The following is a 27,554-nucleotide window of genomic DNA, read 5'->3' as shown; positions in this document are numbered from 1 at the left end:
ATTTAGATAAGAAAAGGCCATAGTAAGCATTTGCAGCTTATTGGGGTCTTTGAAAATACGAACAGCTTAATACGACAGAATGATTGCAATTAGAAAAAGAAATAGACAAAAGTTACATGACCATGTTCTCCATTTTACATTTTTTTTTTTTCATTTTTGTTTGTTTCAACAGGAAAGGGAGTGTGAGTGTATACCTAGGAGTAACTGAGATATAGGAGGGCAATTTGGGGTTTTTTTTTTGTGTGTGTATGGTAGTGGTGGTGGTGGTACTAAGGTTTGAATTCATGGCTTTGCAGTTGCAGGCTCTACCACTTGAACCATGCTCCCAGCCCTTAGCCTAAGGTCTTCACTATTTTTGGTTGTGGAATATTGCATACACACAGTAAGAAATCAAAGATAGACTGTAAATAGTTGTTGAGCAGAAATTCACTTGAGTGAAAAATTTGGGCATAGTCCTAATGATGAATTTAAAATGCTTGATTTGCAAAAGTGAATTTCTCATACCTATTGAAATCTAAGAAATGGGATTTGAAATTGGTAAGCCATACTTCAAGTGTGCTTATTAAATACCATTGTTTCTGTCCCTCAATATTGTTGATTTTACTTAATTTTTGAAACGTGCATCACTTTTCTGTCTCATGAAAACACACAAGCAGTTTAAGCACCTTAGAGTTATATTGTAGGAAAAAAACACTTTGCAACAGCAACAATACATGTCAGAGTAATGAAATGGCTTTTGTTCTTGTCCAGGTGACCGTTTCAGATCAGTTATAGATGATGCCTGGTGGTTTGGAACAATTGAAAGCCAGGAACCTCTTCAACCTGAATACCCTGATAGTTTGTTTCAGTGCTATAATGTTTGGTAAGATAATACTTGTTGTATTTTTAGTTAGGCTAGCTTGCTTTGAATTTTTTCCCATCTGGTAATAAAGAGATACTTTTAAATATTAATGTAATTGTTGTATCATGTGATTTTTTTTTAATTAAAAAAATGCATCACAATAATCTTAATGTAAGAATTTTCCTTTTTTAAAGCTGGGATAATGGAGATACAGAAAAAATGAGTCCTTGGGATATGGAGCTTATTCCTAATAATGGTAAGTGTGAGTTAGGCCATTTTACATATACCTTATGGAGTTAGTTCCTTAAATAAGAAAACTGACTTGCTAACTTGCTAGCACATTGTAGTCATGAAAATCAAATAGAAAATATTTATTCAACAAATACTTATTATATAGCTATTATTGGTTCCAAGGGGTAAGGTAGGCTCAGTGTGAGCAAGATAGACAAAATTTTTGCCCATTTGTAATTTAAAATTAATTAATTTGAAATTGAAATTAATTGATTACAGCAAAATGTGAGCATTTTACTAATTATTACTCATCCTTTAAAAAAATGAACTCTGGGGAGAGAAGATACTTTTATAACTAGTAGAATATCAAAGAATAACAGAATAGCTACGAGGTAAGACTATTGTTTTTTAACTCTTTTTTTTATTTATGTGCATTAATAGTACAAAGGTGTTTCCTTGTGATAATTCCATGAGTGCATACAGTAGAGACTTTTGAGTCAGATGTAGATGTATGTCCTTGCCCTGCCATACACTGTGATCTTGGAAAGTTACATGAAGTCAGTTTCGTAGGACACAGGTTATGATAATATAAACAAATACCTTTGTAATAGGGCTGCTTATTTTAGAGCCTGACACTATGACACACACAATGTAGATGCCTAAAGAGGATTAAAACAAAACAGGTTATTAATAATGATTGTAGTCAGTAGGATTATGGGAACTTCATAGATTATCTTTTACATTTTTCTGTATTATTTGATTTTAATGTAATCCTTTGCCATCTGATAAAAAGAGTCTTTTTAAAGCAAAGAAAAATATCTTATTTGTAACATAGTAGACGTAATTATTTTTAAATGGAACTGCTGAGTTGTTAAAGTTCTCTAAAAACTAGAGAAAAGGTAGCTGTTGGAAAAAGTAAACCGAGTCTGAGAAACCTTAGAAATGAGGAAATTGTCATTATATTTGTCTTAAAGTTTGTTCCTTGCAAAAAACTGTCACATTGAAATTTAATACCAATAGTTTTCGTCTCTCTGCTAAATTAGAGATGTTTAAAGCTACAAAATGTCTTTACTTATAACCATGTCTTTATCTTCTGGTTTTCTCTCCTTTGTTGAAATTTGAATTTGAAGTCATATTGGACTATGGTGACTTTAATAATGGGGCTATCAAGAGGAAATGAAATTAGTTGACATAGTAATAGGTTAAATATTTTTTTAAATGAAATAGTTATACTGATTTACTATTTTGTTTCCTAATCTAAATGTATCTCTGTGTGTGGAGATGGGAACAGTTATTTCTGTTCTATTAGAATATGCATACAAATGTATACTTAGAGTTTAATTACAGAGTGAGGAAGAAGTATTTTGATTGTACACAAAGTAGAATGTTTCTCTATCTGATGAAGTCTAGTCTAAAGGAAATATTCCCTGGCATGCTTATGGATTTTGTATCATCACCACTGTCTAATGATTATCTTAGCTATAAAGATTTAAGACATGTAAAAAAAATAACCTTTATCACTTCAGAGTAAAACGCATCTGAATCATCTGTCAGTGTTAATAATTCTCTTTGTTTCTACATTAGGAATTTGAATCTACAATTAAAGTATTCTTGGAAATTGCTTTCTTTAGTTGAGTTTCACCTTGTGTATATTTATCAAAATAAATATGGTAAATAAAACATGATTCAGAAACTTTAAAATTTCTATCTCTATAGAAATGTTTTCTTTCACCTATAACTTGATTGTAGAGCAAATTTTCAGGCATAATTTTGGAGAAGTAATTATAATCACATAGAGAATCATTTTTATGTGTAATATCTTTTTAAAAATAAATTATTGGCTGGACATGATGGCTTACACCTGTAATTCCAGCTACTTGGAAGACAGAGATTGAGAGAATTATGGTTTGAGGCCATCCCAGGCAAAAAGCTAGCATGACCCCATCTTAATCAATAAGCTGGGCATGGTAATGTGTGCCTGTCTCACAAAAACTAACTAAAGCAGAAAAGACTGGGGACATGGCTTAAGGGGTAGCGTGCCTGCCTATCAAGTGAGAGAGTGACTGAATTCAAGCCCCCGTACTGCTAATATTATTGACCCTTGAAACCTGTTTTCCTTTATAAAAATAAAGGATATATTTAACAAATCTTTATAAAATTATACTTCATGTTGTGAAAACATCAATTCTGCTTTTTAAAGATAAACTGAAACACTAATTATTAAACATTTTCACAGATCTGCTTTTCTGTCTGTGTTTCAGCTGTATTTCCTGAAGAACTGGGTACCAGTGTTCCTTTAACTGATGTCGAGTGCAGATCATTAATCTATAAACCTCTTGATGGAGAATGGGGTACCAATCCCAGAGATGAAGAATGTGAAAGAATCGTTACAGGAATAAACCAGTTGATGACACTAGGTAAATAACAAACAACATGTAAGATAGGAAATGCTGTGAGAAAGCAAACTGAAGGAAAAATACTATTAGTCAAAATTATTTTCTACATACCATGTCAGTATTCTCACAAACTTTCTTTCTTTTTTTTTTTTTTAATGAGTCTTACACAGGACTTAAATATTTAAAACAATTATAGATAAGGTTACTATAGCTGAATTTCAGACTAAGGGCCTCTGTAAATGTCAGAAGTATTTGAAAAATCTGGGTCCTCCACAGCAAAGCCTTGATATATCTATGATGAATTGGAAGAAGAGTGTTGAAAGCTGAGTTTTAATTATATAGGTAGCTGTACTAGTTTTCCTCCACCACCTTACACACAAGCAAATCTTTGTAATGGGAAAGAAGAAAGGTGTAGGAACTGATTTTCTTCATGTTTTAAAAATGAAAAAAGTAAACAATGGCGACAGAACTTGATTATCTGAACTCTGGGTTCCTACAGTAATTCTACATTAGTATGGTAGTTTATAGCAGCCCACTCTAGGAATAGGAATCAACTTCAAAGGGTATAGAGAGAAATTAATATAAAGAAGTCTTTTCCTTGTGGAGTACTGAGGATAGAACACAAGGCTTTGTACATGGTAGGCAAACACGTCAATACTGAGCTACATCCCTAATCCTGAAATCTTAAAAAAATGGCAGCAATTTATTTTCAAAGATAAAAAGCCTTAAATGACATCTTAAATAATTAAATCAATCTTTTTAGTATGAAGTAGTTTTATTCATGAATGAGCAAAAATAATTGAGGAGTGATCTTAATTACGTCCTGGATTTTGATCATCTAATTTACTGTGCACTATTAAGTCAGTGACAAGAGTCAGAAACTTCTAGGCCAATTTCCTCCTCTCTACTTGCCTGTTGCTTCATAGAATAATGCAACTGATGAGATAAGGTAATGTCATGAAAAAACTCAGAGGTTTTGCTTGAGTGTAATGTGGTGCAGAGTTCATGATGGAATGGCTTTATCAAAAACATAATAAATAGATTCAGGATAACCAGCTATCAGTTATAGAAATACTTCTGCCTGTTCTTAATTGGTCAGTTTTATGTTTATCTTTCTTTATGCTAATGAATCTGTGAATAAAAAAATCTCTAGAATTTTGTAATGTAAATAGAGACATTATAAAAAGTAAAACTCATATCTTATTGAATGTATTTTTTATGAAAAGACTGGTTGACTAATGTCTGTAGAGGTTATGACTTACTAAGTCTTAATCCAAGCAGAAAATTTTTGTAATTATTTCAAACATGTAAAAATAAAATTACACACTTACTTGTTTTAGATGTTGCTTCAGCATTTGTGGCCCCAGTGGATCTGCAAGCTTACCCCATGTATTGTACTGTGGTGGCATATCCAACAGATCTAAGTACAATTAAACAAAGACTGGAAAACAGGTTTTACAGGTTAGAACCATTTCATGTTCTAATACTAAAAGAGAGCTAAATGATCCTTTCATCTACACTTAACTTTCTATAGCAGTGTGTCAGTTTTATGTGTATACAAATGCACATATGAATCACCTGGGGGTCAAGTTAAAATGTAAGAAAGATCTGATTCAGCAGGTTTGGAGTAGGAGCTGCTATTTCTTACAAAGCTCCCTGTAGTGCTGATGCTGTTTACTTGTAGATGTGTTTTGAATACCGTTCTTGCAGGTAGCTTTTTCTAGATGTGATGTGATTTGATGTTCACTTCCATCATTCTCCTAGATGATATTCTGATAGTATTAATGGGTTTTTCTTTAAATATCAAAAATTAGGTACCTTATTCTTATTTTGCTTATATTTAGTGTATAAATACTCATGAAAATACAATTAGAAAAGATTCAGTTTTTTAGAGTTTTAGTTTAGTGTGAAATAGAACTAGAGTTAAAAGCTATAGAATTTTGGTTTTAAATTGTGCACACGTATTTCTAAATATGATGAAGTTAAGACTTCTATATATATGTATTTTTTTTAAGGCGGGTTTCTTCCTTAATGTGGGAAGTTCGATACATAGAGCATAACACACGAACTTTTAATGAACCGGGAAGCCCAATTGTGAAATCTGCTAAATTTGTGACTGATCTTCTCCTACATTTTATAAAGTGAGTTGTCTATTCATACTTAATTGTAATAGTTGGAATAAGTAATGTTACTTTAAAAACTAAAATAATTTAAAATACAAAATACCAAAACATAGAATAAAATCATTTTTTATATACATAATGTTGCATGCTGTCATGTAAACATAGTTCCTCTCAAAATAGAACGATTGTGTTTCAAGAAAAAAAGTGAAGAGTGGTGGCATATGCCTCTAATCTTACCTACTTGGGAGGTGGAGGCAGGAGAATCACCATGGTCAAAAGTTAGCAGACCTTACCTTTAAAACAAGCTGGAATGGTAGTATACTTCTGTGTCCTACCTGCTCAGGAGGTAGAGGTAGTTGGATGGCAGTTAGAGGCCAGTTGGGTCAAAAGCACAAGAACTTCCTGAAAAACCAACTAAAAGCAAAAGGACTTGGCCAAAAGTACATACTCTATCAAAAATATAAAATAAGGATTTGGGTACATGGCTCAAGTGGTAGAAGACTTGCCTTGCAAGTGTGAGACCTTTAGTTCAAACTCCAATAACCTCCCCACCCCCAATAATAATTTAAATTGGTGAGATAGAGACTGTATGAGTGGAGGTCATGGAACTATATTGCTAAATATTTGAGTTGGGGCCAGATCATGGTGGGCGGGTCTGTCTGTCTTTCTTTTCTTTTTTTTTTGGTATTGTGGTTTGAACTTGGGGCCTTAAGCTTGCTAGGCAGGTGATGTACACTTGAGCCACTCTGCCAGCCTGGTGAATGAGTTTTGAGTGCCAACCTAAGAAATTTTTAAGATAACGAGCTCTGGGAGCAAGGATATATTAAAAGTAGTTTAATGTGAGCATAGCATATTTTATACATAAAGTGTATGAATTTGACTACAGTGTTTAATAATTTATAGAGAAGAAACATGGAACATAAGTCTTTACTTGTTAAAATGAAAAAAAGGCAAATGCCAAGATATGTATGTTTTAACAGTAGATGTTTTGGGTGGGGTTTTTTGTTGTTGTCTTTAATTTAAGACAAGGACTTGCTGTATAGCCCAGGCTGAGTTCAAACTTGGCCAATCCTGCCTCAAACTCACTGAGTGGTGGAATTATAGGCATGAACTACCACACCTGGCTTCCAAGTGACTTTTGAGGATAGAATTCATAGTCCTTGACTACTATTTGGGTTTTAAGGAGGACATAAAGGGATGGAGGAGTGAAAACCCAAGATTGCCATTATTTAAGAATGATATGCTGTTTAATTTTTTTTTTAAGTGAAAGTTTAAAAAAATGGAAGGTTAATAGGGTATGACAAGTTAGGTAAATTTTGGGTGATGGTATGGAGAAAGCTAAGGACAAAATTTTATGGAATATCTACATTTAAGATTTGAAGAAAGAAGGAACTGGAAGACTGTAGGTTATTGTCTTTACTGTGAGGACTAAGAAATAGCAGGTATCATTCCAGGCATAGCAGTGACCTGAGTAAAGACTAGAAGATGAGAATTGGGTTTGGTGTAATGAAACTAGACCAGAGTGAAGGCACTACAAAAAGTTAAGGAAGAGACAGGGTCTAATGTGTATAGGGAATTGTAGTCAGCAAATAAAGCAATAAGACAAAGTTTTATCTTAAAATTCAATTTTAGAAACTTTTAAAAATCTCATTCTAATCATATGTTACCATTGTCTTGTTATTTAGGGATCAGACTTGTTATAATGTAATTCCACTTTATAATTCAATGAAGAAGAAAGTTTTGTCTGATTCTGAGGTATGCAACATTTCATTATGATTTTGCTTGCTATTTTTATAAAAATAACACTGTAATTTTCATGTGAAAGATATTAAAATTATTTTTTGCTCGATATTACAGTTTACTATAAAACTTTTTTCTTGAATTTTCAGAATTTTCTTGTTGTAGTTACAGAAAATTAATGCATCAGTAAAGTGCTCCAGCATAAACATGAGTTTTCCAAAGTGTAAAGGGTATTTGACCAGTAAATTGTTGAGCGTAACGAAATCTAGAGTGTTTTATGAGTCTGATATATTTTTGCCTCAAAGGAAGAAGAGAAAGATGCTGATGTGCCAGGAACTTCTACCCGGAAAAGGAAGGTAATAGAGTTTCTGTTTTTGCAATAATACGTAATACAAACCATGATGTGTTAAGAACTTGTGTTTTACCCTTAGTTTTAAAGGCAGATTAAGTATTACTTTGAAATCAGTTTTAATCAAAATGCATATTTTTCTGAATTAGATGAGTAATATTTTATCTCAATTATTATAATATACAAGTTGGGCATTCCTAATGTGATAATCCAAAATTCAAGATGCTCTAAAATTCTAAACATTTTGAACACTGATATTCAAAAACTTTTGAATTTTGGAGCATTATGGTTTTCAGATTTTTGGGTCAGGGTTGCTGAGCCAGGAATGTCTACACAAATGTTCCAAAAGTTTAAAAAAAGCCACCTCAAACCTGACACACTTCTATTTCCACACATTTTAAATAAGGGATGGATGTTCAGTCTATCTAATTATCTAATACTCTGTTAAAAATACTGAGTTGTATTGTGAAGAAGCTATTTTATTAATATATTCAAACATGTTTATTTCAGGATCATCAGCCTAGAAGAAGATTACGTAACAGAGCTCAGTCTTACGATATTCAAGCGTGGAAGAAACAGTGTCAAGAATTGTTAAATCTCATATTTCAGTGTGAAGATTCAGAGCCTTTCCGCCAACCAGTGGATCTCCTTGAATATCCAGTAAGTATTTCTTATCTAATTTATAACATGTGGCTATTTGGTTATATAGAGAATGTGAATTGAATAGTGTGGTAAAATGGAAAGAACCATGAAGTAAGTCTTCACAAAGAATTGGGTTGTGTAGACTAATGAGAAAGAGAGAAGGTGGGAAGGAGGGGAAAGGAGAAAGGAAGGAAGGAAAATAGAATTCTGGAAACAAAATGTAATAATACTTCATCAAGCAGCTTTAGAAACATTTTATATGTCTGAAGAGATTATTAATGCAAAAATCTAAAGAAACTATAATGCCACACACAAAGAGCTAGAGAGGTGAAAAGTCTGGAAGAGAGATTAAGAGGTATGGTAGATAGAGGCAAAATGTCCCAGTAGAAATTTCCATGGGAGAGAGAGAGAATAAACAATGGGAGAGGAGCAATATTTGAGGAGCTAATGACTGAGAATTTTCTAGGGCTCATAAACATTTGACTAAATATGATCCCTAAGCATAGTATTTTAAGAAAAAACCTTTACCTAGAGTAACAAAGGACAAAAAGAAAAATGTTAAAATAGTCAACATAGAAAACGGAAGAGACCTGAGACAGTAGTCTGCCCCATTCATTAGTAAAATGAATGTTGAACTCAGATTTCCAGGATACATAGTTATTTACTAACTAGACCAAAATGAAAACCTATGTTTCCTATATACAGTGCACAAAATGTGATCTTCTTAGAGAATAAGCAAATCTCTCTTCCTTCCTCCTTTTTTCCCTTTCTTCCTCCCTTTCTCCTCCCTCTCCTTTTCCTCCCTCCCTTGTCTCTTTCTGTCTCTCTCCCTTTCTCCCTCCTGTACTGGAAGATGAACTCAGGACCTCATACTTGCTTGGTAGTCATTCTCTCTTTTTTTTTTCCTTTCATACTGGGGATTGAGCCCAGGGTCTTACACAGGCTAAGTGATTACTCTGCTTCTTGAGCAACACCTCCAGTCCTTGTTGCTTGTATTTTGTTTTATGAGACAGAGTCTAGCTACCCTTGCCCATATTGGCTTCAAATTTGGGATATTCTCCATTTCCCAGGTAGCTGAGATTATAGTCATGTACCTCGTTGTGTGGCTTAACAAATTGATTTCTATAAGGGAAACAGCCTATTTTTCAGACTGGAAATATATAAGAATGTAGTCAGCTAGCTCTTCAGTGTTCAAAATATTGAGAAGAGGTTCAGACATGGTGACCCATGCCTGTAATTCTACCTACCCAGAATGCATAGGTAAGAAGATTGTGGCCTATGCTGATCCCAGGCAAAAAGCTTGAGGCCCTATTAGTAGAGCCTAGCAAACACAAGGCACTAAATTCAAACCCCAGTATCACCAAAAAAATGATGGTGATAATGAGAAAAATATTTATAGCAAATATTGAGAACCTGTCCTCCTACAGAATGTAGCAGTAGCAAGACCAAAAAAAATTAATTTCTTCTCTGTTGTGGTACTCCCTTTGTAGAGGTATATTGCTTTTTGTTTTGAATAATCTGCTTTTTATACTTTAGAATAAATTATAACTATTCCTTCCTTTAATGGAATATTTAAGACAGATCATACTCTTCATACTTCAGCTTTTCTATGAAAATATAGTTCACATTTTGGGTTTAACTGAATAGTCAATGCAAGATATTGAAAATCAAAATTTTAAAAGTTAGTGAGACCCCTTTCTGATCAAGTATGCTGGACATGGTGGTATGCATGTAGTTAGAAGGATCATGTTCCAGGCTAGCCTGGGCAAAAGGTTAGACTCTATCTGTAACATGATCTAAAGCTGGAGGCATGGCTCAAGTGGTAGCTCATACCTAACAAGTGAAAGGCCCTGAGTTCAAACTGCAGTACCATTAAAAAACCAAATATATGAGAAATTAAAATTTGTGATAGAAATTAATAGTCTACACCATTCATTTATTCAACAGAGGTATATTGACCAGATACCATGTACTATATACTGGCTACCATGTACTGTATAGTGGGGGTTAGAAGCCCAAGAAGTGAGCCAAAAAAAATGAAGTGCTCTACATAAACAAACAGTTCTCATTTTTATATTTGCCCCAAATGTACAAAATTTGTAAAGATAATGATGTAATAATACTTATTATCTAAGTAATTATTACCCTAAAAGGGTAGAGAGGTTATTCATTAGTCAGCTGGCCAAAGGAATTTTGTTAGCACTACACCCCCTTTTTCTTTTAGGCAACTCTGTTAAAGTCTAGGTTGCAGCTTTTGAAATATCTTTTATTACAATGACAGTTTTCCACTAATGGTGAATTTAATATCTATAAATATCAAAATGATTTAGTCCATTAGGTGTGGTACACATAATACACTATTTTTTCCAATATCAGAATATTACTAGAAGGTACTAAATCTGATTTTGTGTGGCTTAAAAATGCTCTAAGTAATTTTATAGGGGAGACGTTTCAAAAGTGGTTAAAAGTAGTGTAGTTGGATTTTTGGAAAGATGGAATGGACATACTTTTCTCTATTCCTCCTACTACGTAGCATTAAAATTGTGGACATGATTCTGAAAGAGGGAGACAAGAAGGTAATAGACTGGGGACCTCAGGACCAGCATAGCAGTGAGTTCCCCAAAGTGCTTTCTAGCTTTATATATCCCATTCTAGACCATGGAGAAGCCATATACCTAAAACTGTTAATGAACACCATTGAAAGTCCTGAGGAACTTATGCTTTCTTTATCAAAACAGCCAGGAAAGAGGCAGCTGAGCAATGCAGAAAACTGGTAGGCATGAACTGCTATACTTCAACAAATACTATAGGGAAAGGGGCCCTCTTACTTTCCTCCTAGCAAAGGACAGTCAAGAGCCACCCTTTCTTTTGCAAATACTGGTGGAGACCATGAGGGGAGCAACCTGGAAGTGATGAAGTACCTCTCTGTTTCACTGCGGTGGTATCAGTGGGAGCCTAGTGATGAGTCCTGACTTTTCACCACCCTTAGTGGCAGTGGAAGCTATGTAGGGAACAGTATCAAGGTCCTTTCCCCTCCCAGGCCAGGTATTTTCAATGGAGTCCTACTAAGAGGTCTGAACTCCCATCTTTTCCCCTGCAATAACAAGGAAATCCTCCTCACTCCTTGTCTTTCAGTGGAAGGCAAAAAAGAGAATCTTTTTCCAAGGCAATACCCGTCCTCCAGCTCCCAAAAAGTAGAGTTAAAAGAGGCTTGTTAAAGTACAAGATTTTAAAAAGATCCATTCTTAACACCTAAAATGTGTAGGTTTTAGTCAAGAACCATTTACAGTTTCAAGAATTAGAAAGAGCTTAACCTGAATGAGAAAAGATAGTCAAGAGTCCAATACAAAAAAGACACAGATTGTTACAATTAAGTATTTTTAAGTAGCATAGCAAAAATGCTTAAGTAGTTAAAAATGTACCTGAAACAGATTTTTATTTATTTATTTTTTAAGATTTTAAAAGTACTAATTTAATATTGAGTATTTAGAAATGTGATATACATGAAACAGATTTTTAAAAGTGGAAAGTCTCAATGAAGAAATAAAAAGAACTCAAATATGACTTTCAATATCTTGTTTAATTGAAGCAAAATTTGTAACACTGTCTAGTATGATTCTGAATGTCTGTAAGTAGGTATATTAAAATACCTTGAACAACCACTTAAGAAGTGATACAAAGAGATAGGGTCACGTACACTAAAGATAAATCAAAATGGAATTCTAAGACCTATTCAAGTAACATACAAGAAGACTGGAAAAAAGTGAAAGACAGCAAAGCAAACAGAAAACAAAGCAAAATGATACATTCATTGAAATCATGTAGAGTGTGTTTTTTAATTATAATGAAATCAAGCTAGAAATCATTAACAGGAAAATCTCCTAACAAATACACATTTTGATTTGCATTTGGGGTTTTTGTTGTGTTTTGTTTTGTTTTTTGAGATAGGGTCTTTCTATGTAGTCTAAGCTAGCCTCAAACTCATAATCCTCTTGCCTTGCCTCTGAAATGCTGGGATTATAGTCCCTCACCACCTTCCTCAGCCAAACAACATACTTCTGAATGGTCCATGGATCAAACAAGTCTTGTGAAAAAAAAAATACACTGAAATCAATGAAAATGAATGATATAACATCAAAATTTGTAGGATGCACTTAAAGCAATGCAGGAAAATTTACAGCACTAAATGTACATTTGAGTACATCAGAAGTCTCAAATCAATATAATCTGGGCTCAAGAATCTAGAATGAAGAAGTGCAAAATAAACCAAAAGTAAACAAAACAAAGGAAATGATAAAAGGATATAATCACTGCTATTCAAAAGATGCAATACTCTTTGTCCTACTAAAATGTACCACTGATCATTTTATAATTCCTCTTTCATTTGTCTATTTTATGTTCCAATCTGTTGCCTTATTGGATATGTAGTTAACTAGGTAGAAACCTTAAGTAATTCTACTTTCCTTTGTGGAAGGAAGTGCAAAGACTTGATAACAACTATTTATGTTTATAATTCTTTTTTTTCTTTTATTCATATGCGCATACAATGTTTGGTGTTTATAATTCTTGATTACTGCAAAGTTCCTAATTGTGGCATTGAAGTTAAAGTTACTAGAACTCAAGTCTCCACATAAATGGGATGTTAGCTTACTTTCATTGTTTCTGTTTCTTCATTTTAAAGTTATAGTTGTGTTTCATGAGTCAGTATCCTTTAGGATTTATAGGCAGTATGAAATTTTTTACAAGAGTAATTAATAGTTCTGGGACTTATTATAACAATCCTACACAAATCCCTGTGCTGAGAAGTATTACTTTGTGGTAGTAATATTCATAATACCTAATAATAATACCTGTTTTCTCTCTCCTAGGATTACAGAGACATCATTGACACTCCAATGGATTTTGCTACAGTTAGAGAAACTTTAGAGGCTGGGAACTATGAGTCTCCAATGGAGTTATGTAAAGATGTCAGACTTATTTTTAGTAATTCTAAAGCATATACACCAAGCAAAAGATCAAGGGTATATAATTAAATTGTTTTTCTTTTGTGTTTAATTAAAAGTATGTTCAATCGCTAAATGTTTTTATTCCAAATTAGCAAAATTAACTTTGTTGTATTCTTAATAGCATCCTACTACTCCTTTCTTAGTACTTCCTTGAGCAACATTGATGTCATTCTTTGATGTTAAGAATGGTTACTTTTCTTGAGGTGTAGTTGATTAGATATTGTATACAGTTTGTCTTAATATACACTAGAGACATCTAGGCTTAACTCTTACCTATTTCCACATTAATGGAAAGAATTTTTGTGAATGGGATACAAAAATAAATAAAAAGTAAATATCATGTACCTCTCTTTGGCCAAACAAAACTTCACAAAAGGGGTGATGCCTGATAGTGAAATGCGAACAAATCCATGTTAGTCTTAAGGTAGCAATGAAAAATAGGTTTAAACCCTCAAGGATACCTTCAGTGTGATAGAGTTTACAATGAGGAGTTTTGTTTGTGTGAGCCACCTGAATTCAGAGAGCTAAAGCTTGGAAAATTTATAATCTAAATATAAAAATAATTTAATTGTAAAAAAATGTTTTAGTTTACTTTTCATCAGAAGAGATTGAGAAACATGAATATAAAAAGTAACATTTTAGTCCTAAAACAATGGTACTAGGAAATTATTTAAATTATATTTACTAAGGAGGCATTTTCTGCTAAAGAATGTTTGAACACCATTTTGTGGGTTTTCTTTCCATAGATTTACAGCATGAGTTTGCGCCTGTCTGCTTTCTTTGAAGAACACATTAGTTCAGTTTTATCAGATTATAAGTCTGCTCTTCGTTTTCATAAAAGAAATACCATAACCAGAAGGAGGAAGAAAAGAAATAGAAGCAGCTCTATTTCCAGTAGTGCTGCATCAAGGTACTTAATTTCTTTTAAATGGCATTTACTGATCTATAACTTTGTCATCTAAATGATAGAACTTGGTGTTTTTTTAATACTTCCTTTACTATTCCCTATATTGCAGAATGATATATTTGACATGCAAGTTCCTATGATGTGGAGGATTTTTAATCTTTTAAACTAAAGCTTTACTAGTGTAAGTGCTTAAATTCAAACTGCTAAATCTGTACAGTAAAACAGCATTTTTAGGATAGTGATGGCATCATGCTTTTTCATATAACTGTAGCATTTATGGTGGTCCTTCACTAAATATTCACTTTTCAAAGGCTCACAATCATATGAAATCCACTACAAATCTCATATTTTAACATATTTCATAATAGTAAAAATATTGAACCCACAGTATTATAAAACTGTTTTATTCATCCATAGAGAACTATAAGAATGACTTAACTGTATGCTCTTACTTACAGCCCTGAAAGGAAAAAAAGAACCATAAAACCCCAGCTGAAGTCAGAAATCTCTACCTCTCCATTATCTACACCTACAAGATCAGTACCACCAAGAAATAATGCTGCTCAGATAAATGGTAAAACAGAATCCAGTTCTGTGGTTCGAACCAGAAGCAACCGAGTGATTGTAGATCCAGTTACCACTGAGCAACCATCTACTTCGTCAGCCACAAAGACTTTTATTTCAAAAGCCAATACATCTGCAGTGCCAGCAAAAACAAGTAAGACAGTTTCTAAATTGAAGTGTGTATGATTTTTTTGTCCATTTAAGCTTTTAATTTGCCATAGGTTTTAAAAAGATTTTTAATGCAAAAAAAAAATGAGGTTTAGGAATATCAGTATAGAGTAATGCTTTAAAACAATAAACTGATCCAAACCCCCTGAGTTTAAATCCTAATACCTAAACTTGCTAGTAACTTGCCAGGAGTTGCCTCCATGATATTGAACTGACTAGACAGCTCCTGAAAAGTAAAATGGCTGCAACTATTAAGAATTTCTAGTTGGATATGCCATTTTCTTATTAGAAAGTAGACTTCTTGGGTTGGGGATGTCACTCAGTGACAGAGTGCTTGCCTAGCATATTTGTGACCCTGGATTCAATCTCTAGCACTGAAAAAAAAAAAGTATGTTTCCTGAGGTTGAAGCCAGGTTTTATGCTCTTGGCTAATTCAAGTAGTTCAGGTTAGAAGAAAGCTTACGTTCAGCAAGTCTTAGCTTTTAATCTTTTGTATGTGTGTTTTAGTACTAGAGAATTCCGTGAAACATTCCAAAGCCTTGAATACTCTTTCAAGTCCTGGTCAGTCCACTTTTAGTCATGGCACTAGGAATAATTCTGCAAAAGAAAACATGGAAAAGGAAAAGCCAATCAAGCGTAAAATGAAGTCACCTGTACTTTCAAAGGCAGCCACTCTTTCAAAGTCATCAGCTGTCATTGATCAAGGTAAGTTGTTATTTTTTACTGGGCATGTTGGTACACACCTGTAATCTTAGCATGCAAGAGACTGAGGCAGGAGAATTACGGGTTTGAGGACAGCTTGGGCTCTGTAGTGAGATCCTGTCCCCCAAAATAAATATATTGCTTGTATCCTTTCAGAGATAGTAGATCCTTCTTACAAATAATGCTTTTCTTGCAGTTAGCCTTTATATGCACTTTTTGGATTGCCCATTTAAAAGTCACACAATCTATATTAGCTGATAAATTTAGTGAGGCATCCTTGGATTTGCAGTTTTGTGCCAAAACAAACTCTTTTGCCAATAAATTTTAAAAAACAGAAAAGAAAAGCTATGTGGAAGCAAAAGCGATTCTATTATTAAAGAGTGTTGTAAATTTGATTCTAACTTTGTTGTTATAAGACCTAAAGCAATATTCTTAAGTTTAAATTGGATTTGGTTAATCCAATTTAGCAGTCATCATTTTGCTAGAAAAAAATTTAAATTATTAATAGATCATAGATCACAAAACTATAACACACTGACCTCTACTAAATGGTATTCATTTTTTTCCTAATTAGGCTTCTATTTTAGCATATCGTTTTTGATCCCTTAAAATCAGGCATCCAAATTCTCTATAAAGTGCATATTTTTGTTGCAAAGGCTTTATGTCTGAAAGGTGGAGAAAGTGACTAGTAAAATTCACTAGAAGGCATGTTGAAACAATATGGACATGGTAGGGCACAGTGGCTCATACCCGTTACTCCAGCTACTAAGGAAGTGGAGATTTGAGGCCAGCTCAGGAAAAAAGTTAGCAAGACCCCCCCCTGGACAAATGTCAGGTGTCACCATAGATGCACACCTGTGATCCCAGCTATTTTGGAGGCTTTTAGGTAGGAGGATCATAGTCCAATTGTTGACCATAGGAAAAGATGCAAGACCCTATCCAAAAAAATAACTCAAGAGAAAAAGGCTTGGCTCAAGTAGTACAGTGGCTGTTTAGCAAACGTGAGGCCCTAAGTTCAAACCTCAATACTGCCCCCCAAAAACTTCTTATCTATCTGTCTATCTATCTATATGTCTATCAATCCATTTATCATCTATCTATCTGTCTATCTATGACTTCTTGGCCACCAAGAGCCCAGTAGGATGAATGCCATGGTAGTATTTTATATCATGACTTCCAAAAAGTGTGTCTAAAAAATCCTCACTCAAAACTTTTTATATTTTAGCTTCAGTATCTCATTTCAATTAGGGCATTGGGATCTTACCACCTTCTGAAATTGAAAATCCTAGCCTTCAGCATCCAAATGTTAGGCTCTTTGCTAATTATTTCAGTATTCCTTACCTTCTTTCTAGCTTTTATTTTCTAGCCATCCTAAACCACCTAAGTATCTTTGTCCTTTTTTTCCTTCTTTGGAATATCTTTTGTCCTCCTACTTTAATGGTCTTTTATTACCTTTCAAGTCTTGATATACTGTCTCCAGGAATCCTTCTGAGTTCTTTAGACAGAATTAAGCACTTCCTTCTTTATGTTTCCAGAACACCCTGTTCACTACATTTCATAGTATATACTAACAAATGAGTATTTTTAACATGTCTCTGTCTCCCCCCAAATCTGGGTTCCTTTGTTTAACTACTCATTTTTAATCACCTGCATTTGATATATGGTAGGTGATAAGTGTTATCTCATAAATAAACAAATGACTTTGCTTATGAGTATTTTGCATTTTTATATCTTATTTCCTTTCTGGATTGCATACGGAATTTCAGATAGTATGTTGGCTTTGCTTCTGTCAATCCTGAATCTTAGAGAAACCAAGTAAACATAATGAATTGCTTTTTTCCATTATGATGGGAGTCTCATCTCATAGCCAGTTTGATTTATAGCTTCTGAGTTTTACAAATCTTTGGTGTACCAGTGTGGTATAGAAATAATGCATTTAACTCATTAAGAGTGATTTATTATAAATATTGATATCTGAATTAACTATTAGAATTAAGGTCAGTGACATCCAATGGAAATATAATAAGCATGAGTAATCTAAAATTTTCTGGTTAACATAGTGTCTAGTAAAAACAGATTAAATTAATTTTAGTATATTTACTTCTGTTATGTTCAGAATATCATTTCAGCATGTAATCAGTATTTTGATTAAAAATCAGTATTTAAATGTACAGTTTTTAAATGGAAATTTAATTATAAATTCAGTTTCCGAATTGCATAGCTACTGTCCAACTGCTGAGTAACTGTTTGGTTAGCTACTTTATTGACAATATTGTCCAGGTTAGGAGTTTTTAATTGTTAAGTCCCTTTTTAAGAAAACTGCATTGATTTTAAAACTTTTTATATATTAACTATATATATGTGTGTATGTCTTTGAAAAGTGATGAAACCTATTGTACTTTCCCTAGAAAAATACGGAGGCATATCCACACAAAATTTTGAGCCATTTCAAGGGATTCATAACTTTGTTGAGGACAGTCTATAGAACTTTTTTAGTGATATATGGGCTGAGTGTTTAGAACACTTGTCAATAGTCTTAATATAAAACAAAAGAGACATACAAAATTCTTAGGCAGTTTAAGTATAATTGTTTGGTAGAAAATACTTACTCTATGCACATACCACATTTCCTGGCCTCCCATCCTACAGCTGTGGAACCACTAAAAAAATCATTTAGAGCTGGCACAGTGTCTCAGTAGTAAAGCACCTCCCTATCAAGCTTGAGGTCCTGAGTTCAAACCCCCATGTCGCCAAAAAGAAAAAGAAAATCATTTGCATTGTGGGAGTCAGAAAATAATGCCTTTTTGCCTCTTCCCTTTGCTACTGGCTCTGACCTTCAGTGAATCTGTTGACCACTTTTTTCTTCAGATTTACAAAGTATAATTCAAACCTATGGTCACATTCAAAAGAGATCAAATAAGAACTAGAATTATGCTAGTCTTGATTGTCTCTTATTCCTCCTCATTGGTCATATGATAGGAAGGTGGGATGTTAATGTATTGAGATTACTAAATTCATAGGTCATAAATTTTGTATTGAGATTATTTTCCTTAATTTAACTGCATGAAGAAACGAAATGCTGTTATTATTAAACTCTGCAAATAAACATCATTTTGTGTAGTTACAACAAAGGTTTTAGGCATGAAAATGTACACAAAAGATAGCAGGAATCACAGTGAGATTTCTTTGCTGATCCCAGCTATCAGTTGCTGCATAAAATTAGGTTATTTATTTGCTCTATGGTATTCTCTCATGAGGTCATAACTAACTTTGTTAAGAATCTTTCTTCAGCTATTAGTCTTTTGCAATTCTTTTTCTTATTTTACTAAAATATTTTGGATTGTGTCATTGCATATAAGTATACTAGTGTTCTTATTGGCTATTTCAAGCCAATACAAAAAGCAATTGTAAATACTAAATGTGATGTGTTCCCTTTTAGGAGACTGTAAGAACAATGCTCTTGTACCAGGAACCATTCAAGTAAATGGCCATGGAGGACAGCCATCGAAACTTGTGAAGAGGGGACCTGGAAGGAAACCCAAGATAGAAGTTAATACCAATAGTGGTGAAATTATACACAAAAAAAGGGGTAGAAAGCCCAAAAAGCTACAGTATGCAAAGCCAGAAAATGCTGAACAAAATAATATGCATCCCATCAGAGATGAAGTGGCTCCTTCTTCAACATGCAATTTTCTTTCTGAAACTAATATTGTTAAGGAGGATTTGTTACAGAAAAAGAGTCGCGGAGGCAGAAAACCCAAAAGGAAGATGAAAACACAAAAACTAGATTCAGATCTCTTAGTTCCTGCAAATGTTAAAGTGCTGAGGAGAAGTAACCGAAAAAAGACAGATGATCCTATAGATGAGGATGAAGAGTTTGAAGAACTCAAAGGCTCTGAACCCCACATGAGAACTAGAAATCAAGGTCGAAGGACAGCTTTCTATAATGAGGATGACTCTGAAGAGGAGCAAAGGCAGCTGTTATTTGAAGACACCTCTTTGACTTTTGGAACCTCTAGTAGAGGACGAGTCCGAAAGCTGACTGAGAAGGCAAAAGCTAATTTAATCGGTTGGTAACTTGAACCAAAATATTTTACTTCAAAATCTATAAAGCAGGTACAGTTAAGGAATAAGTAGAATTAAGGTTTCTGCTTCCTTGCTGCTATGATGGATTAGGGAATGTTATGATTTGACTTGCAAAAAAAATTTAGAAAACACTTCACTTCTTTAAATGAAAATATATATATATATATAAATATATACATATATATTTTAAATGTTTGCTATTTATTGCCCTTAGATAGGTTATGTATTTCCACATTCATTTCATTCACTGTTTGAAACGAAAGAAATTGAGGACCTATAATGAATTCCTGATTTATTTATGGAAGAGACAGTTATACTACACTCTCAAGAAGCATAATATTCTTAGTGTAGAGCATTTCATGCTAAAATGAATTATTTTTGATCAAGCAAGGTACATTTTTATTGATACAGAAGTCATACCACTAGGAAGACAGATGTTACACAAAGTAGCAGTAAATTAAGAAATGTGTTTCCTCTAATGATAAGTATAAAATTCCCACCATTTGATAGTCTAAAAAGTTTTAATTTTAGTTATATAGAGTATTCATCTACAAAGTATCTACAGGAAGTTTTTGCTTTATTCCATTTCTGCCAAACTTAAGAGAAAATGTACTGATGAAAAGGAAACATATCCACATTGGAAAACATTTGACTGTCTAATATTTCAGACCTTGATTCTTATATCAATCACTCAATCTCTGTTTATTGTGCCAAAGACTGAGAATCAGTGCAGTGGAAAGTCTGTTTTTGACTGTCAGGACAGCATACACTTTTCAATATTGGAAAGGCTATATATTCTAAAGAGCAACTTATTAAAGAGTTATGCTGAGATATATCTTTTTGGTACTAAATAGAAAATTATGCACTGGTGGGTCCTTTGACAGAGATGTCTTAGAGAAAATGTTTAAGTGGTTAAAGGATTCAAGGAAAATACAGGAGGAAAAAAAGGTATGGGATTTGGATGTTTACTTATTGATCTGGATTAATGTCATTTCTAAACTTCAGTCATATCTGATAGGCTAAAATGACTGAAAAAGAAACATGTCTGTGTGGGTGTGTGTATATATTGATAAATGGGTATAATTAAATATATATACACATACTTATATACTATTACCCAGGTATAAATTCTTTTTTCAGGATTTTTTAGATAGTGGTAGAATAAAAATAATTTTTAAATGTCATACTTTATAGTTTAATTTTAAGAGGAAGATTGGTTATTTTCAATTATTAAAGGTTAAAATAGGCCAAATCACTTTTTATGCAATCATGTTTTATACAGTGGTCTCATTGCACATTGTGTTTTTTCTGCACTTTTTACGGTATCCTTATCACGCTGGTATGTCAACACCCTAAAGAAACTCCATTTAATGATTGTGCCTTGTATTCTATTATTTTTTGCATCATTAGTAAAATTAAGTTGTCTATTGTAAATGGTAACTATATGACTTAGGAGAATGTATTGCTATATGTACTGCTATGGAAAAGGAAAGCAGTTATTTATTTGTTTATGGTACAGTTAGTTATTTTATACCTTAAAAACCAACATAATACCATTTCTATTGTTTAAAAATTATTGTCCTTTTTTTAAAAGTTAAAAGAATGTAGTATTTTCTGAGGACTGATATGGTACAAAAATGTAACCAAAATTTTCAGATACTACATTTTTAAAAAGCAAAGATGGGGAAAATATGTATCAGCATGACCCTGATGTAGAAAAATAAAGTCTTTAATTGAACCTTGGCAAAATACATTATATAATTACATTATATAATTATTTCCTTACTTGTTTCTGATAAGGATAAATGTTAACTGTCATTTAACTGTCTTGAGGAAGAATGAAAAGTGATGCATTTGGGCTTTATAAGTGGTTTGTAACTAAATTTGTACAGAAATCTTCCTGTGAAATTAAGTAAACCATTTTCCAGATCTTGACTGGATTGCTGTGATTTTGCAGTTGAAAAACAGTTTCAGATTTTTCAGGTTTTTGTATATTTATTTTTTTCTAACAAATATATTGAAGTATATAATTAAAATTCAGTAAACTCTTCATAATGCAGAAATGGCTTGGTTGTACAGAAAAATGAGTCTTTCAGTTTCACCATTATTGAAAATAATAGTATGTTTGAAATTTAAGTCTTTAAATTAGTTGCTTTTGAAGGCAATCTCTTTGAAATATGTAATTTCCTGATATTATCTGCACTGCATTAGAAAAAAATAGACAAAAGTCAATTTTTGTAAAAAAAAAATGTATAGTTTTAAGGTGTGTACAGAAAGAAAGAGCGTATGGTCTTAGTGTGAGATACCTTTAGTATGGTGTAAGGATTAGTTCCAGCTCTGAGCAAAGAAGTGAATATTTACCATCTTTCCTATAACAAGTAAATGTATTATTTCCTGTTCTAAAGACACTGTATATTTATGACCATTTTTGGACATTTTCAGACACTGGTTTCTTAGTTAAGCAAAATTACTTGGATCACATTATTTGTAACAGAAACACTTAAAATGTATTAGTAATACCAGATATATTTAGATTTTATGTTTTTATAATTTAGCTTCTATACATTATAAAAATTGAATTAAGAAATTTTAAGTCATTACTATATTTTTGTTTTGTTTTACCACTTGGAAAAATAGGTCTTTGAGACAATAGCATGTATGTACTTTTCATAGGCCAGAAGGAAATGTTGCCACTTGTCTTAGATAAGCAATAAAAAAATCTCAAATTTACTGAGAGTTTCAGAAATAAAACCTGTTATATGCATGGAATATAGAAATTATTTTGCATATTTCTAAGCCCCCACTCGTAATATTCTCTGTCTCCCTCTACCCCAACATTGTCAAGCCATAGGAAATCTTACAGAATTTTAATGTCACCACTGAATAAACATTTAATGTAGTTAAAAACTCTCAGTCTTTGGCACTGCATATGGAGCTTCTTAAAGTTTTATACTTTGCAATCTGCTATTGTAGCATTGGTCTGTTTTCTGCATGTTATTTATGAACTAAAGATTTATTGGCTTTATTTCCATTCTTTTTATTATACAGCCTTACTATTTAAAGACTATTTGGTGGCATTAGTACAAACTTGTCTTCCATCTTAAATGTAATTAGAATAACCATAAAGAACTCATAACTTGATATGATCACATCTGAGACATGAGAATGTCTGAATTTAGTTTCACTTGGAAATAACTTACATAAGACACAGTAAACAGAGAAAATACCCTCATTTAGTGTATCTGTTAACATCTACAACTGTCCCTTACTTGCACTGTGGTAGATTAAGCTAATATTTCAAGAAAAGTATTACAATAACATTTTTATCATCTTTTAGTAGCATTTACATGTTACAAAATGTGGTTTGTAATATAAATTAGTTCCTTCAATTAATAGTGTTTACTTTAATTCTGACATTCCATTTTGTAGCTACCTATATATTTTTCTCAAATGTAAGCTGGAAGCAATTTTGATAATCATTTTCTATGTAGAGAAAATGAATTCATTCTGAATGTTTTTGTTCACCTGAAATTTTTTTTTGAGTAGGTTGAAAGGACCAAGATAACTTGAGTAATTAAAGGGCTATACATGTTCACCTTGTACATTATTTTAAAAATCATAATAGGGCAATTACTTTTATCTTCTGTGCATTAACCCCAACTTACTTAGAAAATATTCCTAATATAACAGGTTGAACAGTGGGTTTAGTTTCATTTAGGTGAGAATTTATCTCGGAAAAGTACACATTACGTTGCTTCCGTCCTTTGCACGTCTCCTTAGTTCCCCTAATTTCCAGGTTATTTGAGCTAAGTTTAGTGTTACATTTACTGAGAAACTATTTTTGTTTTTAATTATACTTAGCAAAGCACTCCATATGAAATTTCATTTTGAGCTATGTACAGTACCCAGGAATTGAGTCAGAAGATTGACTGTAAGTACCACTTTGAGCGCTCCGAAGATAAACTTTGTACACACTACAATAAAACAGTGAGTAGAAAATCTGAGCTATAAATATATATATATTTTTGTTGTTGTTGTTTTGAGATACTTTTTAAATGCAGATAAAGTTATCAGGAAATTAACCTTATATGGCACAAACCAAATACATAATAGCGTATGGCTGAGTTTCTACATTTCAAGGAGTTAAGAAAATAGTTTCAAGATGGTATATAGTGTACATGCATATAAGGCAGATGCACACATGCTGGTTACTTTTAGGAATGTGCGTGTTGATTTATCACAATGATAGACTACAAAATGAAATAAAAATACAAAGTTACATTTTTGGACCATATAAAAACTGCAAGAAGACAGGTCTTATAAAAGATCTTTTAGAAAACTTAAATCCCATCACAGGATATTTAGACATGTGTAGAATGTAGCTCAGTTTTTTAAAAGTAACTGACCTAGAGGGTTAAAGTTGAAACTGACACATTTTCAAATTAAGATTATGCTTATTTTGTACAGAAAACAATGTTAAACCAAGCAAATCTGTTGTATGTAATAAGTAACAGAATTAAAACAAATAATTATTTAGCTTTATTGAGGTTTTTGTTCTATTCCTTCAGGACCTGGAGTATCATGTTATAAACAAGTCTCATACCACGATAGCAGTGCCCTTTCTTTTTGTACATATTGATTGGACCTTTCTTTACTGTTAACGTGGATACTTTCTATGTTAGTTTTGATGCATAATTCTTTGAATCCTTTTATACAAACTAGAATGTATGTGTAAGAATTCCTGTCCCTGCAATGTAGTAACTATAAACTTATTTTTAAATAAATAGAAAACTTGCTTTTCTAAGGTATTTTGTGGAGCCTCGTGATTCTTTTGTTTTTTTGGTAACACATAAAGCTCTAGGTACGTAATTTATTTTTTTTCCACTTAAAACATAGCTTCATTGAGGCATAATTTATATACCACAAAATTAACCTGCATAAAGTGTTTAATTTTATGAGTTTTAGTAAATTTATAGTTTTGCAACCATAACCACAATCAACCTTCAGACCATTTTGTTATGCCCAAAAAGTTCCCTTGTACACATTTTGCAGTTGATCCCTGTTCCCACACCAAGTCCAGATAACCAGCTCCAATTTGCTTTGTCTCTGCAAATTTGCCTTTTCTAGACATTTCTTACAAAAGGAAATAGGCAGTATGTATTCTTAATGTGACTTTTTACTTAGCATAGGATTTCTAAATCTTGCACTGTGTACATTTTGGACCATATAATTCTTTTTGTGGAGAGCTCTCCTGTGCATTGTAGAATGTTTACCAGTATCCTTTGGTCTCTACCCACTAAATGCCAGTAGTGCCCTCTCTCCATGTGACAATCCATAGTGCCCAGACATTCCCAGATGTCTCCTGGAAGGCAAAATCATCTCTGGTTATGCACTACTGATTGAATATTACAAACCTTATATTGTTTGTAAGGTTCGTCTGTGTTATTCTTTCATACATTTTTTAAAAAAATGGTTATCTTTTCCTTAATGATTTGTCAGATGTGAGTCCTTTGTCCACAATGTAGCTTTCATTTTTAATTTTATATTTGAATTAGCATACATGAATAATTCGAGGGAGTTTCATTGTGATAATTCCATACGTGCACACAATGTACTTTGAACAGATTCACCCCCTTCATTATCCTTCATTATATTCCTATTCTCCCCTCTTTTTCAAGCAGTGTTTGGTGGGTTTCATTATGCTGTCCTCGTGTGTGTGTGTGTGTGTGTGTGTGTGTGTGTGTGTGTGTGTGTGTAGTGTATTTTGTTCCTCTTCACACCTTAGTGTCCTTTTCTTTCCTCCTTCCCTCTTACACTGATTTCTCCCCAGACAGCCCCCTTTTATATTCATGTCACATTATCATTATCATTTTGGGTCTAGATTCCACAAATGAGCGAAAACATGCAATACTGGGATTTTTTAGTTTGGCATATTTGACTCAACATGATGGTCTTAAGTTCCATCTAATTTCATTTTTCTTTATGGCTCAGTGATATTCCATGATAAATAAAAAGTATATATACTATGTAAGTATGATTATTATATATCTCCTTCTTTATATAATGATCAATTATTTGAACACCTTGGTTGATTCCACAGTTTGGCCATAATGAAAAGAGCTGCAATAAACATGGGTATGCAGGTATTATCTTGTATATTGATTTACACTCTGTTGGATATATGCTCAAGTACGTAACAAAATTATACTAGGTACATAATTTCAACAGTTTAACAAAGTGATTGTGTAATAGAAGTCATTTTGTAAAATGGTTCATTAGAGTTTCCAGTGCCCAAAATGTTTCAAATTACTCAGTTAAAGGTTTTGAATGCCCTAATGTAATTTAATTCCAAAATGATTGAAGAATAAAGACTTGTTTGCCATTTTATGTGCCCACTTAAAATAATTCTATTGACTTCTCATTATATGTGAGGCACTGTACTGGGTGAGGTGCTGCAGTATTTAAATATTCTTGTAAGATGTATGTCAAGACATTTTACGTAAGTATTTTCTCAAAAACATGAATATTCTGGAAAAACATAAGTGGGAACTAATGAAATGTTCACCTGTTATGCAGTTGTACAGATAATGAAATCTATAAAACTGCTGCTATTTTCTTAGAACATTGTTTAAATAACTAAGAATTCCCAATTCTAATATTCTTACTTAATAGTAAGAATATTAGACATGACCATATAGGCTTTAACAGATAAATCTTAAGTATATGAAGAGTTATTTAATTTGTATTTTAATGTTCATTTCTTCCTAAGAAATTGTGTTTAAATTACTTTCTTTAAACTAATAAATTGAGGAGGCAAGTAATAATTCCCTGGTACCTTTTGTTTTACTTTCTCAAATATACCGACAATAATGACTACTTAGAACATTAATACTATTAATGTTAACACCTGCTTACAACAACCAGCCCAAAAAATTAATTGTCAGCAAAAACTTTTTACTGGTTTTTCTTTTAACATCAACTTTATGATCTAAGTTTCCCCAGTATTTTAGGATGATAAGATTAAAAACCAAAGTGCAAAATCTCTGGTCTTTGAAATATAGTACTTTGTAGCTCTGTACTTAACCATATATTGATTACTGTTTTTCAGGAAAGAATGATAGAAAGGATTCAATAAAGTGTCTTCTACCTTACTAGTTAGACATGCTGTTAGCACAGTGAAATGGCAAACACTGGGCTTGGAGTTTGAAAATGAGAGTCTGATCTTAATTCTTGAAAGTTAGGTAGTAGGTAACCAGGCAAGGTCATTTCATCTCTGAACTTTCTTTTCCTCATCTGTTGATTAGATTATCTCTGAGGTCCAATTCAAATAGCCTTTGGTTAGATTTCACTGGTGTATTGTTCTCAATACACTTGGCTCAATCTTGGCTTTTCTATTTAGTTCCTTAAATAAGATAGTCCATTAAGTGTAGATCGTCCAGGCCAGGTGTGTCTTGTGCCATGGCCTTATTGTAGCAATAGTAAACCTTGGAAAGACTTTTGATTGTGTTGTTGCAACACAGCATTGTATTGCTGTAAATTTCTGGAAGTTGATCTGAAATATTAGTTTACTATGGGTAAAAAGTAGTAAAGTTTGTGATTTCTCCAGGGGCTCAATGGAGTTTTAATAAATTTAGGATTCAATCTTGTGGAAAAGCAATGTTAATCACTTGATTAAGAGGATCATAGATGCTTAAGAAGAAGAGCTGGTTTCCTATTTAATCAAACCAAATAAAAATAAAGTAAGTACAGAAAACAGATTAATTTTGAGGGGAAGGATGTTTCAAAAGTAGAAAACTTCC

The 27,554-nt window shown here is 32.8% G+C and overlaps 1 protein-coding gene across 2 annotated transcripts in view; it reads left to right on the top strand.

Moving 5' to 3' along the window:
- Phip (PHIP subunit of CUL4-Ring ligase complex) overlaps positions 1-24,563 on the top strand; it is a 111,555-nt gene extending 86,992 nt beyond the window's left edge. For both annotated transcript variants that reach the window (XM_020183866.2, XM_020183865.2), the window contains exons 28-40: positions 751-862; positions 1,036-1,097; positions 3,334-3,489; positions 4,809-4,929; positions 5,484-5,609; positions 7,277-7,346; positions 7,637-7,687; positions 8,191-8,340; positions 13,191-13,343; positions 14,075-14,238; positions 14,694-14,953; positions 15,475-15,672; positions 19,109-24,563. In XM_020183866.2, coding sequence (XP_020039455.1) covers positions 751-862; positions 1,036-1,097; positions 3,334-3,489; positions 4,809-4,929; positions 5,484-5,609; positions 7,277-7,346; positions 7,637-7,687; positions 8,191-8,340; positions 13,191-13,343; positions 14,075-14,238; positions 14,694-14,953; positions 15,475-15,672; positions 19,109-19,746 — 2,261 coding nt within the window. In that variant the 3' untranslated portion in view covers positions 19,747-24,563. The remainder of the gene's footprint in view (positions 1-750; positions 863-1,035; positions 1,098-3,333; positions 3,490-4,808; positions 4,930-5,483; positions 5,610-7,276; positions 7,347-7,636; positions 7,688-8,190; positions 8,341-13,190; positions 13,344-14,074; positions 14,239-14,693; positions 14,954-15,474; positions 15,673-19,108) is intronic.
- Positions 24,564-27,554: the final 2,991 nt, after the last annotated feature.

The sequence above is a fragment of the Castor canadensis genome, chromosome 1 (assembly GCF_047511655.1).
Source record: "Castor canadensis chromosome 1, mCasCan1.hap1v2, whole genome shotgun sequence".
Lineage (NCBI taxonomy): Eukaryota > Metazoa > Chordata > Mammalia > Rodentia > Castoridae > Castor > Castor canadensis.
This window is presented reverse-complemented; position numbering and strand designations above follow the sequence as displayed.